This window comes from Amblyomma maculatum, chromosome 1 (genome assembly GCF_055883805.1).
Source record: "Amblyomma maculatum isolate TAMU_Amacu chromosome 1, ASM5588380v1, whole genome shotgun sequence".
NCBI lineage: Eukaryota > Metazoa > Arthropoda > Arachnida > Ixodida > Ixodidae > Amblyomma > Amblyomma maculatum.
In genome coordinates, this window is record NC_139344.1 from 198,523,196 (window position 1) to 198,536,296 (window position 13,101).

At 41.9% G+C, this 13,101-nt stretch overlaps 1 protein-coding gene across 2 annotated transcripts in view; it reads left to right on the plus strand.

The window, feature by feature from the left end:
- Positions 1–205: 205 nt before the first annotated feature.
- Wdr59 (WD repeat domain 59) overlaps positions 206–13,101 on the plus strand; it is a 74,483-nt gene continuing 61,587 nt past the window's right edge. For both annotated transcript variants that reach the window (XM_084589998.1, XM_084589999.1), the window contains exons 1-8: positions 206–485; positions 792–841; positions 4,178–4,307; positions 7,764–7,852; positions 8,928–9,008; positions 9,087–9,124; positions 9,242–9,330; positions 9,498–9,614. In XM_084589998.1, coding sequence (XP_084446124.1) covers positions 435–485; positions 792–841; positions 4,178–4,307; positions 7,764–7,852; positions 8,928–9,008; positions 9,087–9,124; positions 9,242–9,330; positions 9,498–9,614 — 645 coding nt within the window. In that variant the 5' untranslated portion in view covers positions 206–434. The remainder of the gene's footprint in view (positions 486–791; positions 842–4,177; positions 4,308–7,763; positions 7,853–8,927; positions 9,009–9,086; positions 9,125–9,241; positions 9,331–9,497; positions 9,615–13,101) is intronic.

A 13,101-nucleotide genomic window follows, 5' to 3' on the forward strand; every position in this document is an offset into this window, starting at 1 on the left:
TTTCTCACACGCACACATGCATGTTCTACATGCTAATTCTTGCTCCCGCTCGTGCACCGACGCTCGTGCACAGAGCACGGGCGTGGGTGCAGGAGCGATTTGCCGGCTCGTGGGATTGCATGGAGCAACGCCGCAACACGTCGCTCTAGAAGCTGCCAGCCTCTAATCCGCGGGCGCACGACTCTCCGTTTTCGATGGAATTAAAAGTTGTACAACCAACCAACGCCTGCACACCTGTGAGATGAATGTGTCGAGCTACAACCCATCAGACCTTCCGTTTGGCCGCCACTAAATCGTTTAATCATGCCCGTCTCCAAGCGCTTACAATTTGACGTAAAGCGCTCTCTGCGTGTTGTGGTCGAGCAACCCCGCAGCCGAGGTCGCCGCCGCGACAGCCACCGCCTCAGCGAGGAGAGCAACAGACGACGCTAACCATGGCAGCTGTAAATTTGTCGTACGTTGTCTCCGAGCATAAAGATTTACAGGTATTTCTGTGTAATCACTGCCATTATCTTTTCAGACGCAAAGTTACCGGTGATCTCGCTTGCTTTGCAGTTTCTTTATCACTTTAGCGCTTGTAGTTTCAGCTAGTGCATTGGTCTTCATTCGTGTAATGTAAATGTTGCGACTTGAGTCATGTGCTGAATAGCCGTGGTCATTTCGAGCCACAAGTGATAGCGCTAGCCTGCAAAAGCAGCGATAACGTACCCGAAAATGTTGACAAATTAGAAGTGAGACATGCCGTTTAACTAGCTGGCGGACAGCTGTGATGTGTTATCGTTTTTCTCCAGGCTACTGCGATGGCCCTGGACTCGGACGGGCAGTACGCGGTTTTAGCAGGGTGAGTTCTGGCCACTGCAATATTCAGACATTACAAAAGCTGCATTGTAATGTTTAAGCCACTTATCGGAATATTGTGTTGGTAATATACTGTTTTTTTCGCAATAGTATGCAAGATCTTAAACTTGGCACCAGCCAACGTTTTTAGATTTAAAAACGTTGGCACCAGCTTAGAAGACGAGAACATGGGCACACAGGACAACCGTCGGTCCTTGTCATTTGTTGAGCGAATCTCCCATGAATCACCTAAGGTCGATTTCAGCCACCTAATTACACTGAGCAACCGTAAAAGCGCGCATTCATACGGTTAAAAAAAGAAAAAAGAAAAAAAAAAACTGTACAGCGCTCTCAAACCATTTGAGCTTAAAATCCATCCTCGGCTTGACTTCATTATAATTTCCTTACTTGGTTTGCTGCATCATATTTTTGTTTTCTTCATGCAAAATTGAAACATACTGTGTAATCTAGTTGGATATTTAGGCAGATATTGTGATTATTTGCTCCTCCATAGCGGCACGTCTTGCAAATGTGAAGTATGGTCTGTCATAGATGACAAAACTGGGGTGCCTGCATGCCCAGATGAAAAATGGTTTAAGCTGGTCCCAGAAGGAAGCCTTCTGGTTCCAGCTTAGAACTTTTTTGCAGTTCAGTTGAAAGCTTATTTTCTTTTTCCTTCTTTTGTGTGGTTTTTTGGAAAAATATTTGAGCACATTATGATTACTAGGCTCCAGAACTACGTTGAGGACAAGGGTCTCCTCCCGGACATGTTTGGTTTCAGGGCAAACTTATCTACCTAGGATGTTATGATTCCTCTCAAAAGGGATATAATCGACAGGGACAGAAACAAACATACCAGAGCCGTCCTGGGCCTTGACTTAAACAAGGCCTTTAACAACGTCTCACACAGAATCATCCTTGAAAATCTAAGTAGTATTAACCCAGGCATCAGAAAATACAATTATATCAGATCATTTTTGTTTAAACGCACAGCCATCATAACACTAGGAAACATAACATCCGCACCAATAATGTTAGGAACGCAAGGTACACCGCAAGGCTCGGTCCTCTCACCATTTCTCTTCAATATGGCACTCATCGGCCTACCAAATTTGCACCACACCTTCTATGCTGATGATATCACCCTCTGGACCAATAAAGGTAACAAGGGCGAAATCGAGGAAATTCTGCAATTGGCAGTTGACCAGGTAGAAAATTACGCTGCACAAGCAGGGCTCACTTGCTCGCAACCTAAATCTGAACTCCTCGTCATTCGAGGTAAGGGTAGAGGTTCAAGATTCCATTCCCATTACTGTTAAGGTTAACAGACAACCCATACCAGAAGTCCAGACACTGAGGGTGTTGGGCCTCTTCATCCAGAGTAATGGCAAGAATGCGGAGACGATTAACAGACTTTCTGCCACTACCTATCAGACGATCCGTCTGATTAACGATTGCCAACTGGAGAAGGGCCGTGAGAAAGAAAAACCTCTGCAGATTAGTGCAGGTATTTGTTCTTAGCCGCTTCACCTACTCAGTGCCCTACCTACAGCTCTATGCCAAGCTGGAGTGCCTCATCAGACAAGCATTCAAAGCAGCACTAGGGCTTCCTCACTACACCATCTACAGAAAAATTTCTTCAACTTGGCATTCACAACACACTCGAGGAACTTTGCGCGGCCCACATCACCACACAGATGGCGTGGCTGACAAACACTAAAACAGAAGCATCCTCGGCGCACTGGACGCAAATTCAGAGCCAGAAATAGGTGAACCGAGAGATCTAACCACACCAATCAGGAAGCGACTCACCATTAAGCCTCTTCCCAAAAACATGCATCCTATACACCACGAGGGTAGGAGGATGGCTAGGGCCCTGGCTCTTTATAAGCACTAACCGGGCGTTATCTATGTTGATGTGGCTGAGTATGCAGTTCCAAAAAGAGCATTTGCAGTGGCAGGGGTTACAAGAACACACGCCACAGCCCTCTCGGCCTCCATCCGTGTACGCACATCCGCAATGACTGAGGAGGCAGCCATCGCTTTAGCCATTACAAATTCAGAGGCAGATATTGTCATCAGCAACTCCAAGACTGCCATACACAATTTCGCCCGAGGTAGAATTGCACAATCTACTCTAAATATTCTTGATAGGATTCGCTTCCCAAATAGGGACATTGCATTGATTTGGGTACCGGCACATTCTGGCAACCCTGGAAACGAGGCAGCTCACCAGACAGCCCTAGGTTTAGTCCGCCAGGCGGTGACCACCTCCGCTCTGGGGACAGCCAAGGATAACTTTATATCATTTCACCACTTAACCCACCACTTCCGCTTTAAACGAAGGAAGTTTCTGCCTCCGCACAAGCGGCTTAGTAAAGAACACGTAATTACTTGGAGGAGACTCCAAACAAACTCCTTTCTAAACCCGGTAGTTCTCTCACATATTTTCTCCAACCAATGAGAGAGCTACCATCAGCCATATACTCTGGGGATGCAAGGAGGACCCCCCACCTCCAGAATTAGGAGAAATCCTGCATCCAGATGACGGGAGACCCTGCTGCGCAGCTCGGACCTATGCATACAAGACCGGATCCTCAAGCGTGCCTATGAGGTCGCCAACAGGCTTGACCTTCTAGCCATCTAGTAGGGCAATGTAACTCGGCCCTATATAACTATCCGGCTAAATAAATGTTTCTTCTCTCTCTCAACTGACAGAATTCCTCATCTACTACTTTTGGATTTAGCCTACAGTAAAATGCATGAATAGTGCCAAAATTTAATGAGAAAACTTTGCTTTGAAACTTCCCCCACCACCACCCTTGGGGCACCCTAAGCATTAACATATAGTAATAGTTTGAACGTGAGTGTAAGCTTCATCATATAAGTTGCGTGTATCGCAGTGGTTTGTTCTCATTGGCACTCTTGCTAATTTTAAACCTTTGTGTTTTCAATAGTTAGTTCTGTGTGGTCTGCAGGGTGACACATATATCTTAGCATAGGTTGCATATATGTATTTTCCTAAATATTTTAAATGCAATAACATTCAAAAACTCTTCACTTTGTAACTTCTTAGAAAGGTTAGAAAATATCTCAGCAATGCACAAATGGTTTAGCCGAAGAAATATTTGTGCTACCAGGGCAGTTCATTCTGAGCAGCTATTGGAAAATGTCAATTCTGGGACCAGTACCCATGGTATCCTGCGGGGACCAGAAGCTGCTGGTACCAGCAGCTATAGGGAATTAGCCATTAAACCATTTGGACATTTTGCTGTTACTTCGTGCTGTTTACTACTTGTTTACAACCAAACTCATGAATGCCTTTGTTTGGCCTGTGTAGGCGCCGATATATCGCTCTTGTGAATTTGGACTCCCCTGACACTACTGTCAAGAAAAGCGTGCGCCAAAGCAAGTTTGAAGTCAGCACTGCGGAATGGAATCCACACCTTGCAGACACATTCCTGCTAGCCGTGAGTAGCTGTTCCTGTTCAAATGCTTTTAGTGATTCACTCAAGATAGAAAAGGCCCACTTGAACTTGAATTGTATCTTGTCTTTGTTGTTGATTATGGCAATTATGGCTAAAGTTACAGAGGTCGAACTCCCTCGCTGATTACCACTTTGATCAAATCTATGCATAATGGAACCTAGTTAATTTGAACTTCTGGTCTATTCGACTCGCACTTAGTCTTATCAGGATCCCATATGTTAAGATTTGAACTGTGTTGAATTTGAACAAACTTTTGGTCTCCTTCGTGTCCGAGTCACCATAATTCAGCTGAATTGATTGCGTATTCCATTCTGCAATGTTTATTTTAGTAGGGGTTTGCTGAGGCTAGAATTACACCTTTATTATTGGTTTATTGCTTACAGCCTTATAAAGACAATATGATTAATTTTCCTTCAGGCTAGGCTTTTAAGCGGGTAAGGTAGGGTAAATCGACCATAATATCAGTTTTTTTTAATGGATTACCTAAAAATATTACCTATGTGAGGAGCACATCAGTGCACCAAAAAGTGCGGAGGAACACTCCAAGCCATTTAAAAATGTTATCAAATGCCTTGAATCTTGGTATTAAATAATGATGCACGTGAGCATTTATTTATGAGCTGTTTTTCTTTTTTTTTTTCTCGTGCATAATTCGTTTATAAATAAAATGCCTAGATGTGTAAAATTTATTGAGTTTCTGGCATTTTAAAGACTGCAAATATTTTCATTGGAAGCCTTTTTTTACGAAGCATTGAAGCCAAGTGTTGCTTTGTTGCTCCAACCATTTTCACTGCATATTGTTGATTTTTAGTTATTTCTTCATGTTATTGTGCCTAATATTCTCAAGAGCTGTTACAAAGTGGATGAAGAGTATAAAGTTTTGTGGCAAGCAATTTTGAAGGAAGATATGAGTGTGAAGCCAAATTGAGGACTGTCCCTATAGGTGCATCATCATGGTGTGGGTACAGCTGTAGTCTCAGTAAGGGTAATACTATGGTATATTTGCATGAAAACAGCTTCCCAACTGCTTTTAGAAAAATTTGCAGGACATCTAAGCTGTAATGTTAACGGTACGATGCGGTAGCATTTCACACACACGGACAATGTTATTTCTCTTTTGTTGATTTTTAAAATTGTTTATACTATGATTCCTAGCGTTGCTAAACTTTGACTTTACATTCTGAGTAGTTTGACACCATTGAAGACATTTTTCATTTCTTCAATTATTTCAATTAGTTAATTAATCAATTACACACTCAAAGATTTACTAATATCATTAAGCATTGGCTTTTCATTTTGAGCATTTTGACACCTTTGAAACCTGTTTTTGTATTTTTTTTCTAGTTCAAATTGTTTTTTTTTACACACAATAAATTTTCCTAATTAGCGTCATCAAGCATTGGCTTTTCATTCTAAGCATTCTGACACCTTGGAACCCCCCTTTCCCAATTTATTTTCAATTAATGGATCAGTTACATTCTAAATTCTAATTAGTATCATCAAGCATTGGCTTTTTATTCTGAGAATTTGGAGTCATTTCAGCCCTTTGTTCTATTTTTTATTTCCTTAATTCATCAAATAATTAATGCTTTATTTAACTCATCGCCTACCACATATTGGTCAACCGTCACTAAAACCACTAATTACCATGATACTTTTTTTTACCCAACGCCCGATTATTTCTGGCACACGGTGCCGACTACTGCTACTACTACTACGCTGTCGGCTTTTTGACCGAACGAGCTGTATAAGGTATCGCTTAAAAGTAACGACACAAGTGTTTCAAGGTTTATGGTTGCCTGGCCTTTGAGGCCAGGGTTTTCATGAAAGGGTGTAAGAACAGCAATGAATCAGTGAAACAACTGAACTGCTATTACTGCCCTGGAACATTTCTTGATGTAGACATCGTAAATATGCTACTTGTGGTGCTACGACTTACTATAGTAGTCACAAACGAGCATTCACACCAGGTTTATTTTGCTCATTTTTCCTCAACCACCATGAAAAGGAGCATCTGGAGAAGACAGACTTTGCTGCTCCTTAAACTTAAAAAAGGTTTTGTAAAGATGCCAAGAAAGCAAAAGAGAATAAGTTGTTCTTCTCCTGATGCTTATTGAACCATTGCTGGAAGTTTAAAAATTAGGAGTTGGCAAATGTTAAAAAATCTGGTGTCTAGAGTTTTCCGAATATGTGAAAATTACCGAATACCCCGAAAATTTTGTAATTCACCACAGTTTCACCACACTGCATGCTTCACCGCAATGCTTGACAGAAGACTGTGCAGTGAAGTATCCTCATAACACAACAGGGCTGTTTTTTTGAAGAGGGACCTTAAACTGGCCTTCCCAAAAGTGTGCGCAGAGTGAAGCTTTTGACAAGATTTTAGAATCATGAATTCAGTTTCAGGCTGTTAACGTGTGGAGTTAGCATACAAAGTGTCACATTTTTGTTGCTGAGAAAAGGTGCATTTAATTCCCTAGCATAGCTGACATGCCTAGCTGAATATTTGGCACTCGAGTACCACAAGGGACATTAACTACTATAAACAAACTGCATGGCTTTAATGAAAAAGTGTTAATAATGGACAGAAAAAATGTCAAGCACAAATATGCAGTAGTTTTTTAATATAAAGCAGAAACCAACAATACCCATTTACCCTGCCATACCCCTTAAATCTTGGTTAATATTTGCTTGCTGAGCCAAGCTAGACTGGGCAATACCACAGTGTTAGTTCATTATAGTGTTGCAGATTGTCAAATTTTTCACTTTTTCATGTTGTCAAAAGTTTGCGTGTGCCAGTTATGACGACTAACCCAAAACTTTCTTTGTCCTGTGTTCTTAGTGCAATGTGCAGTAAACATCGCCAGAGCTGAGTCTTCTATTGTTTGCCAATAAATGAAACCAGCGTATGAAATTTAAATGCTTAGCAAGCATTGTAAGATTGTTTAATGAAGTTGTGAATGGTTGTAGTAGGCAAACGAATCCTGATTTTCAATTTCTGCTCAGTGCTTTAATGCATGCAAAACATTTGCCAACTCCAGTGCTTACAAGCCTTTATGAACACACGCAGACCCTGATAACATGCCAACAAGCTGACAGCACCAGCTAATTAGTGGTACATAGTACTTATCTTAAAAAATTCTTCTCCGAACAGTGTGATCTGCTTCTCTGCTTCTAATCGTCTTAGAAACCATTAGTGGTAGCCTGGTCGGTACATTTCTGTGCCATTGTTAAGTATGTTAGCAAGTAGTTAATTGGAATTATTGAAGTCATTACTTTTGTTGGCAAGTTATGCTATACTCTGTTCTGTCTTAGGGTCCTGACAAGGCAGTGAAAGCTGAGACATTATTTATTTATTATTGTTGCTGAAAGCCTTGAACACTTTTTTTTTTTTTTTTTGCCACTCTGAATAAAGAAACTCTGACCCTAACTTTGCAGTGCAATCAAAATGTGGAACTTCTCACTTGGGGCAATGGTGAGCTTCTGTCAAAGCACACCATCTCAAAAGCCCATACAAGAGCTATTAGGTAAGCATTTGTTAGAGGCCTCTAATGAATACTTTCTTGCTGGATTTTCAGTTACTGATGCTTGTGCAACACATGCATAAACAACTATGTGAGCAGGCAAAATATGTAACGCACACTTTGTCCTTGCATACTTTTGTGACCCCTTCAACTTTTGGTGCACAGTTACTGAACTTCAAAACAGATTCTTTAAGGTGCGCCAGCATTGATTTGAAAAGAAATATAGCATTTGGCTGATGTAAAGCATTATGTCATTTGTATTGAAGCAGGTGGAAAGTGCATATCTCAATTGTATTCCCTTGATGATTTCACTTGTCCTGTGGTATAGGACCTGTTATTTACATAGTAGAATTCTGCTTGTTGTACTGAGCTTTGCCAGAGCAACTTTCTGAACATGTTGCTTGAGCACACGGGTGCACCAGTGCAGTAGGCAGATCAGGCGTACAAGGGAGCATTTTCTTCCCCATTTTCTGTTTGATTCATGGGGCCTTTCAACTGATTTTCTCTGTTGTGCTCACGCTCTCTGCAGTCGCACAGCTACTTAAAAAGGTAAAGACTGTGTAACGAGGAGCCAGAGTAGCTCTTTGTAATAGTGTATTTTTTTATTTAAAGAGTATCTCACGAGTAGGCAACAATGAGCCAAGGTCATCCACAAAGGTAACACAAGGTGCAAGGTCTCACTGAGAGAGCTCAAAGTAGAAGGAAAGGCAGTGCCTCTTGCATAATTTTTTGCATAGTTTTGCTTAGCTCTTAAGTGAAGTTTGGTCTCATAGGAAGTGTAGAGGACCGGGCTCATGTGCACGGTATGAATAAGTTTTGCGTAAACTGCACACCCAACCAATCACAGAAAATGCCTTTCTGCAGCCTTTCATGTTGAAAATTTTTATTGCGACCTGATACCTTCCGCATAAAACATACGTTTCTGGTGTGTAATGAAATTTCGAGTACATGATTTCAGTAGTTTCGTGGGCTGTTAAGTATTGCCCAATTCCACAGTCTGCAGACAAAAAAAAAACTGTATGCCCAGTCACCATGTCAAAGCTCCTTTCAATTCATAATCACTGTTTACTTTTTGCAGTGATATCAACTGGTCACCATTCGACGAGAGCCTTTTGGCATCCTCATCGTATGACACTTATGTCCATATCTGGGATAGCAGGTTGGGCAGAATTTCGATTTCATTTTTCTTTTTTCCTTGATTGTCTACAGGTTTATGAACCCCTTAATGTGTTTACAGGGACCTACGGAAGCCTTATTTGTCACTCTCGGCTGTCAGTGAGTTATCAGTTCGTTCCTAATTGCAGTAATTTAAATTATGTTCATTTTTTTCTTCTGCTGTATTTGATAAGCTAAACAATTGTGGTTATATGCATGATATTTACTTACCTTTAGCTGGCGCCAGCCAAGTGAAGTGGAACAAAATTACGCAGCATGTGTTGGCCACGTCTCATGATGGTGATGTGAGAATATGGGACACACGGGTATGTTTAGCTGCTTGAATATTTCCATTCTGTTTGCTTGTTTCTTTTTTAACCTTTCTCAGCTACACGGGCATGGCCTCTTGTGCCGTCAGTTTAGTTAAAGGGCTTAATTACTGTCTTTCAAGTCTCAGTCTATATTAATTTATGATGCCTGTTTTGTTTTTCAGAAAAGTGGTAGCCCAGTCCAATACATTGCTGCTCACTCCTGTAAAATTTATGGACTGGATTGGAGCCCTGTCAGTGAGAACCAGCTAGCGACCTCGAGTCAAGACGGGACAGTTAAGGTTGGATTTATGAGTCGTTATGATGCCTTCTGGTGTGTTCATTTTCGTCAGCTATTAAATATATTTCAGGGCTTGTCTAGAGCATTTAGGTAGAATTCTGAGGGTGAAGTGGATTGCAGTCAAGGAATGATTACTCATTAGGGTCTGCTTGAGTGTAACCATGTGTACAAAACCTTATGTGTGTATATAGTCATATGGCCAGAAAGGAAAACTACTAACTTCCTCAAAATTTTTGCAGTTAGACAAAAATTTCTTCCTTCCCAGGGACTGAACGGGGGAGTTCGAATTTTCTGTGGTAGTTTGGGCACAGCCTAATGGCTGCTAATGTAAGCTGCACATTTTTCTCAAAACCCTCACAATTAAAAAAAAAACATTATCCAGACTAGGGCAAATTTTTCTGCTACAATTTGCATGCCAAGTTATTAGTTTATTTGGCCTTGCCCTGCTAGCTGTTACATAACCTGGTCAGCTGAGTTGACAGAGTGAATGCCTCAGAACATGGGATGTCATGTTTGCTAAGGATGACCTGGCCATCACGAGTATTTTCTTTTTTTGGCACTGTGAAGGCCGAAGATTTTTCAATAAACTGCATATTCATCTTTTGTAGCCAAATTGGACTTAGATGTATGCTGGTAGTAATTACGTAATTACTCCCTTGATAATTACAGGTTTGCATGATGAATATGACCCTTGCAGTCATTCAGAAGTAATATTAGCAGAGCAACTCAAATATTGTTAGAAGAATTATATAACAGAATGAGGTTTGTTTATTTTGTTACTAAGTTGGACTTTTATATTCCACTTTCAAAATGGCCAGATATGTCGCTGGAGAGATATGGAGAGAAATGGAGAGATATCTCTCACAGTGACAAATGTTTTAGTGTTGAATTTCCTTGGTGCTAACTGTTTCAAATGGTTTATTTGTTCGGCAAAGGCTGTAGACAACCTACATGCTCAATTTTTCGATGCGAAGACAGCCAAACCTCGTTATAACAAAGTCTCATTTTGCGCAGAAATTCGTTCGTTATATCCGATATTTGTTGTATAAGTATGTACACAAATTCCTGCAAAACAAGTCTGTTTATAAACCCAAGTAAAGGCTACCCTAAAATGGAAAGCACAGAGTTGAAAAAAATGCACGATTTTTTATTTTAAAGAGTGGTATAAGCATGCAAAACCTCACCTTTCATTTTGCACTGCAAAGCAAAAATGATCACAAATCGGGATTTTGGCCACGCACAGGAATTGATTTATTTAAAAAAACGATGTAATCTTCATTTGGCCGCACTTACACTATTTGATAGAATAAATTTCTCAACGAAATCAATACTGTGCAGCACTTTCTCAATGTCAGCTGATGTGGCCGCAGGTAGCTTCACAAGGTACCTCCTCAATTTCCTGGTCATGTCGGTGGCCTCGGTGCTGCTGAGAGCTTGCTCTTCGCCTTCTTTACTTTCATCACTGCTCGTAGAATCATCTATAGGAAGCAGCTGATCGACAATTTCTTGGTCGGTCGATTCGGGCGCCACAGCCAAGTTGTCATCATAGCGATGAAGTCCTCAAACGTAACGTTTGGAACCGCCAGTTGACGCCATGTCGTCTCATCGAAATTGTCCATTTCATGTTCAGAATCGTTGGCGTCGCCGGGCTCGGTCTCGCTGGTGGATGGGGCTAGCTCAACATCGACAAAGCAGTTTCTTATCGTCGACTGTACCACTTCATTCCATGCACCATGCAGCATGTCCAGCGTTTTCAAGTTTTTGGACGTTGATATGTCCATGTCAAATGCGAGCTGCGTAACCAATCGCTTTCGGTAGCAGCATTTCAGTGAGCGAATGATGCCCTTGTCTAATGGCTGCAGCACAGTGGTCGAGTTTGGCAGCAAGAAAACTAGGCAGACTGCTTCAAGTGGTACAGACACCTTATGGGCAGAGCAGTTGTCCAATATAAGGAGCACTTTCTTGCGCTGTTCTGCCATGTCTTTGTCGAAGGCCTTCAGCCATGCTTCAAAGAGTGATGACGTTATCCACGCCTTCTTATTCGAGTGATAGTCCGCTTGGACATTCTTGGCGTTGCATAGGCACCTGGGGCGAGCAGATTTGCCAATAACAGTTAGCTGCCTTTTGTCTGACCCATTCATGTTGACACAAACGATGGTGACACGCTCTTTGCTTTTCTTGCCTTTTCGACACAGTTCGTTCTTCGCTATGAGTGACTTTTCTGGGAGCAGCTTAAAAAAACAGCGCAGTCTCACGTTTTGCAGACATGGCGCTCCTCATAGCCTTCCAGTTGCATGCGGAAGCTTTCTGCCCACTTCTCGCAGTTCTCTATGTCAACAGCTGCTTCTTTGCCAGACAAGGCGGGGCAAACAATCTGGTGGTGGGCTTTAAACTGCTGCAGCCAGCCACTGCTTACATAGAAGTCATCGTGGTCTAAGATGCAAGCAAGTCTTCTTGCCTTCATTTGAAGCACGGCACCAGACACAGGCAGGTTGCGCACTATAATGTCCTTCAACCACGCGAACAAGGCGTCTTCAACATCCTGGTGGTGACAATGCCTTACATGCTTCCTGTCGTTCTTCATGGCGCCTGCAGAGTGCCTGAAGAACGCACTCTGTCAACTATCCTGAGCCTTGCGCTCAGGATGGTTGACAGAGTGCTAGGCGCAACGCCGAAGTCTACAGAAATCTCTCTTCTTGCGCCCGCTGTCGACCGCCTGAATATCTTTATTTTTGTTTCGAGAGAAACTGCTTTGCGTTTCGGCGCCGCCATGACCTCGAGGAAAGTGAGCAAAGATTGCACACGGTGTATAAGCGCGGGTCGGCAAATGTGGTGGCAGGGACGCACGGGCAGTGGTTCGATCATGTGCCGGTTACATGCCAGGTAGCCATTGATGCTAGATTCATTCGGGGCCCCTAGATGGCATGGCGTGCGAAAGCGCAGGTGATTCAAACACATTTTAGGTGAGGGCGATTGATAAAATCTAAATTTATTGTCTTAAAAATTTTTTTGCCTTCTTTGCTAAGTTTGAGTCATGTGAATACGAAATCTGCTTCGTTTAACCATACATGTCAAATTTTCAATTTTTCGTTTCGTTATACAGATAGAACTCTCATAGAAATAAAGCATAGCCAACCAAACTTTGCTTTTACTTCGTTATATTCGATAATTTGCTGTATCCGTGTTCGTTATAACAAGGTTTGACTGTATCTGCTAACAGCACATATCATTTTGTTTGGTTGTCTAAACGTAGTACCGTTTCAAGAACGATGGTGCATTTTCATTGTTTACTGGGTAGCAGTTACTATGACTGTAAATTGTTGTTTCTGGCAGTTTTTGCAGTGCTCTGTTCTGTGTCTTTTTAATTAGCTTTTCAATGCAAGGCACCCAGGTATTGTGCACTATCAGTGCTCTTCAAGAATCCCAAATGGTTGAAATTAATCTGGAGCCTTCCAGTATGGCGTCCCTCCATAGTCTGCCCACATTGC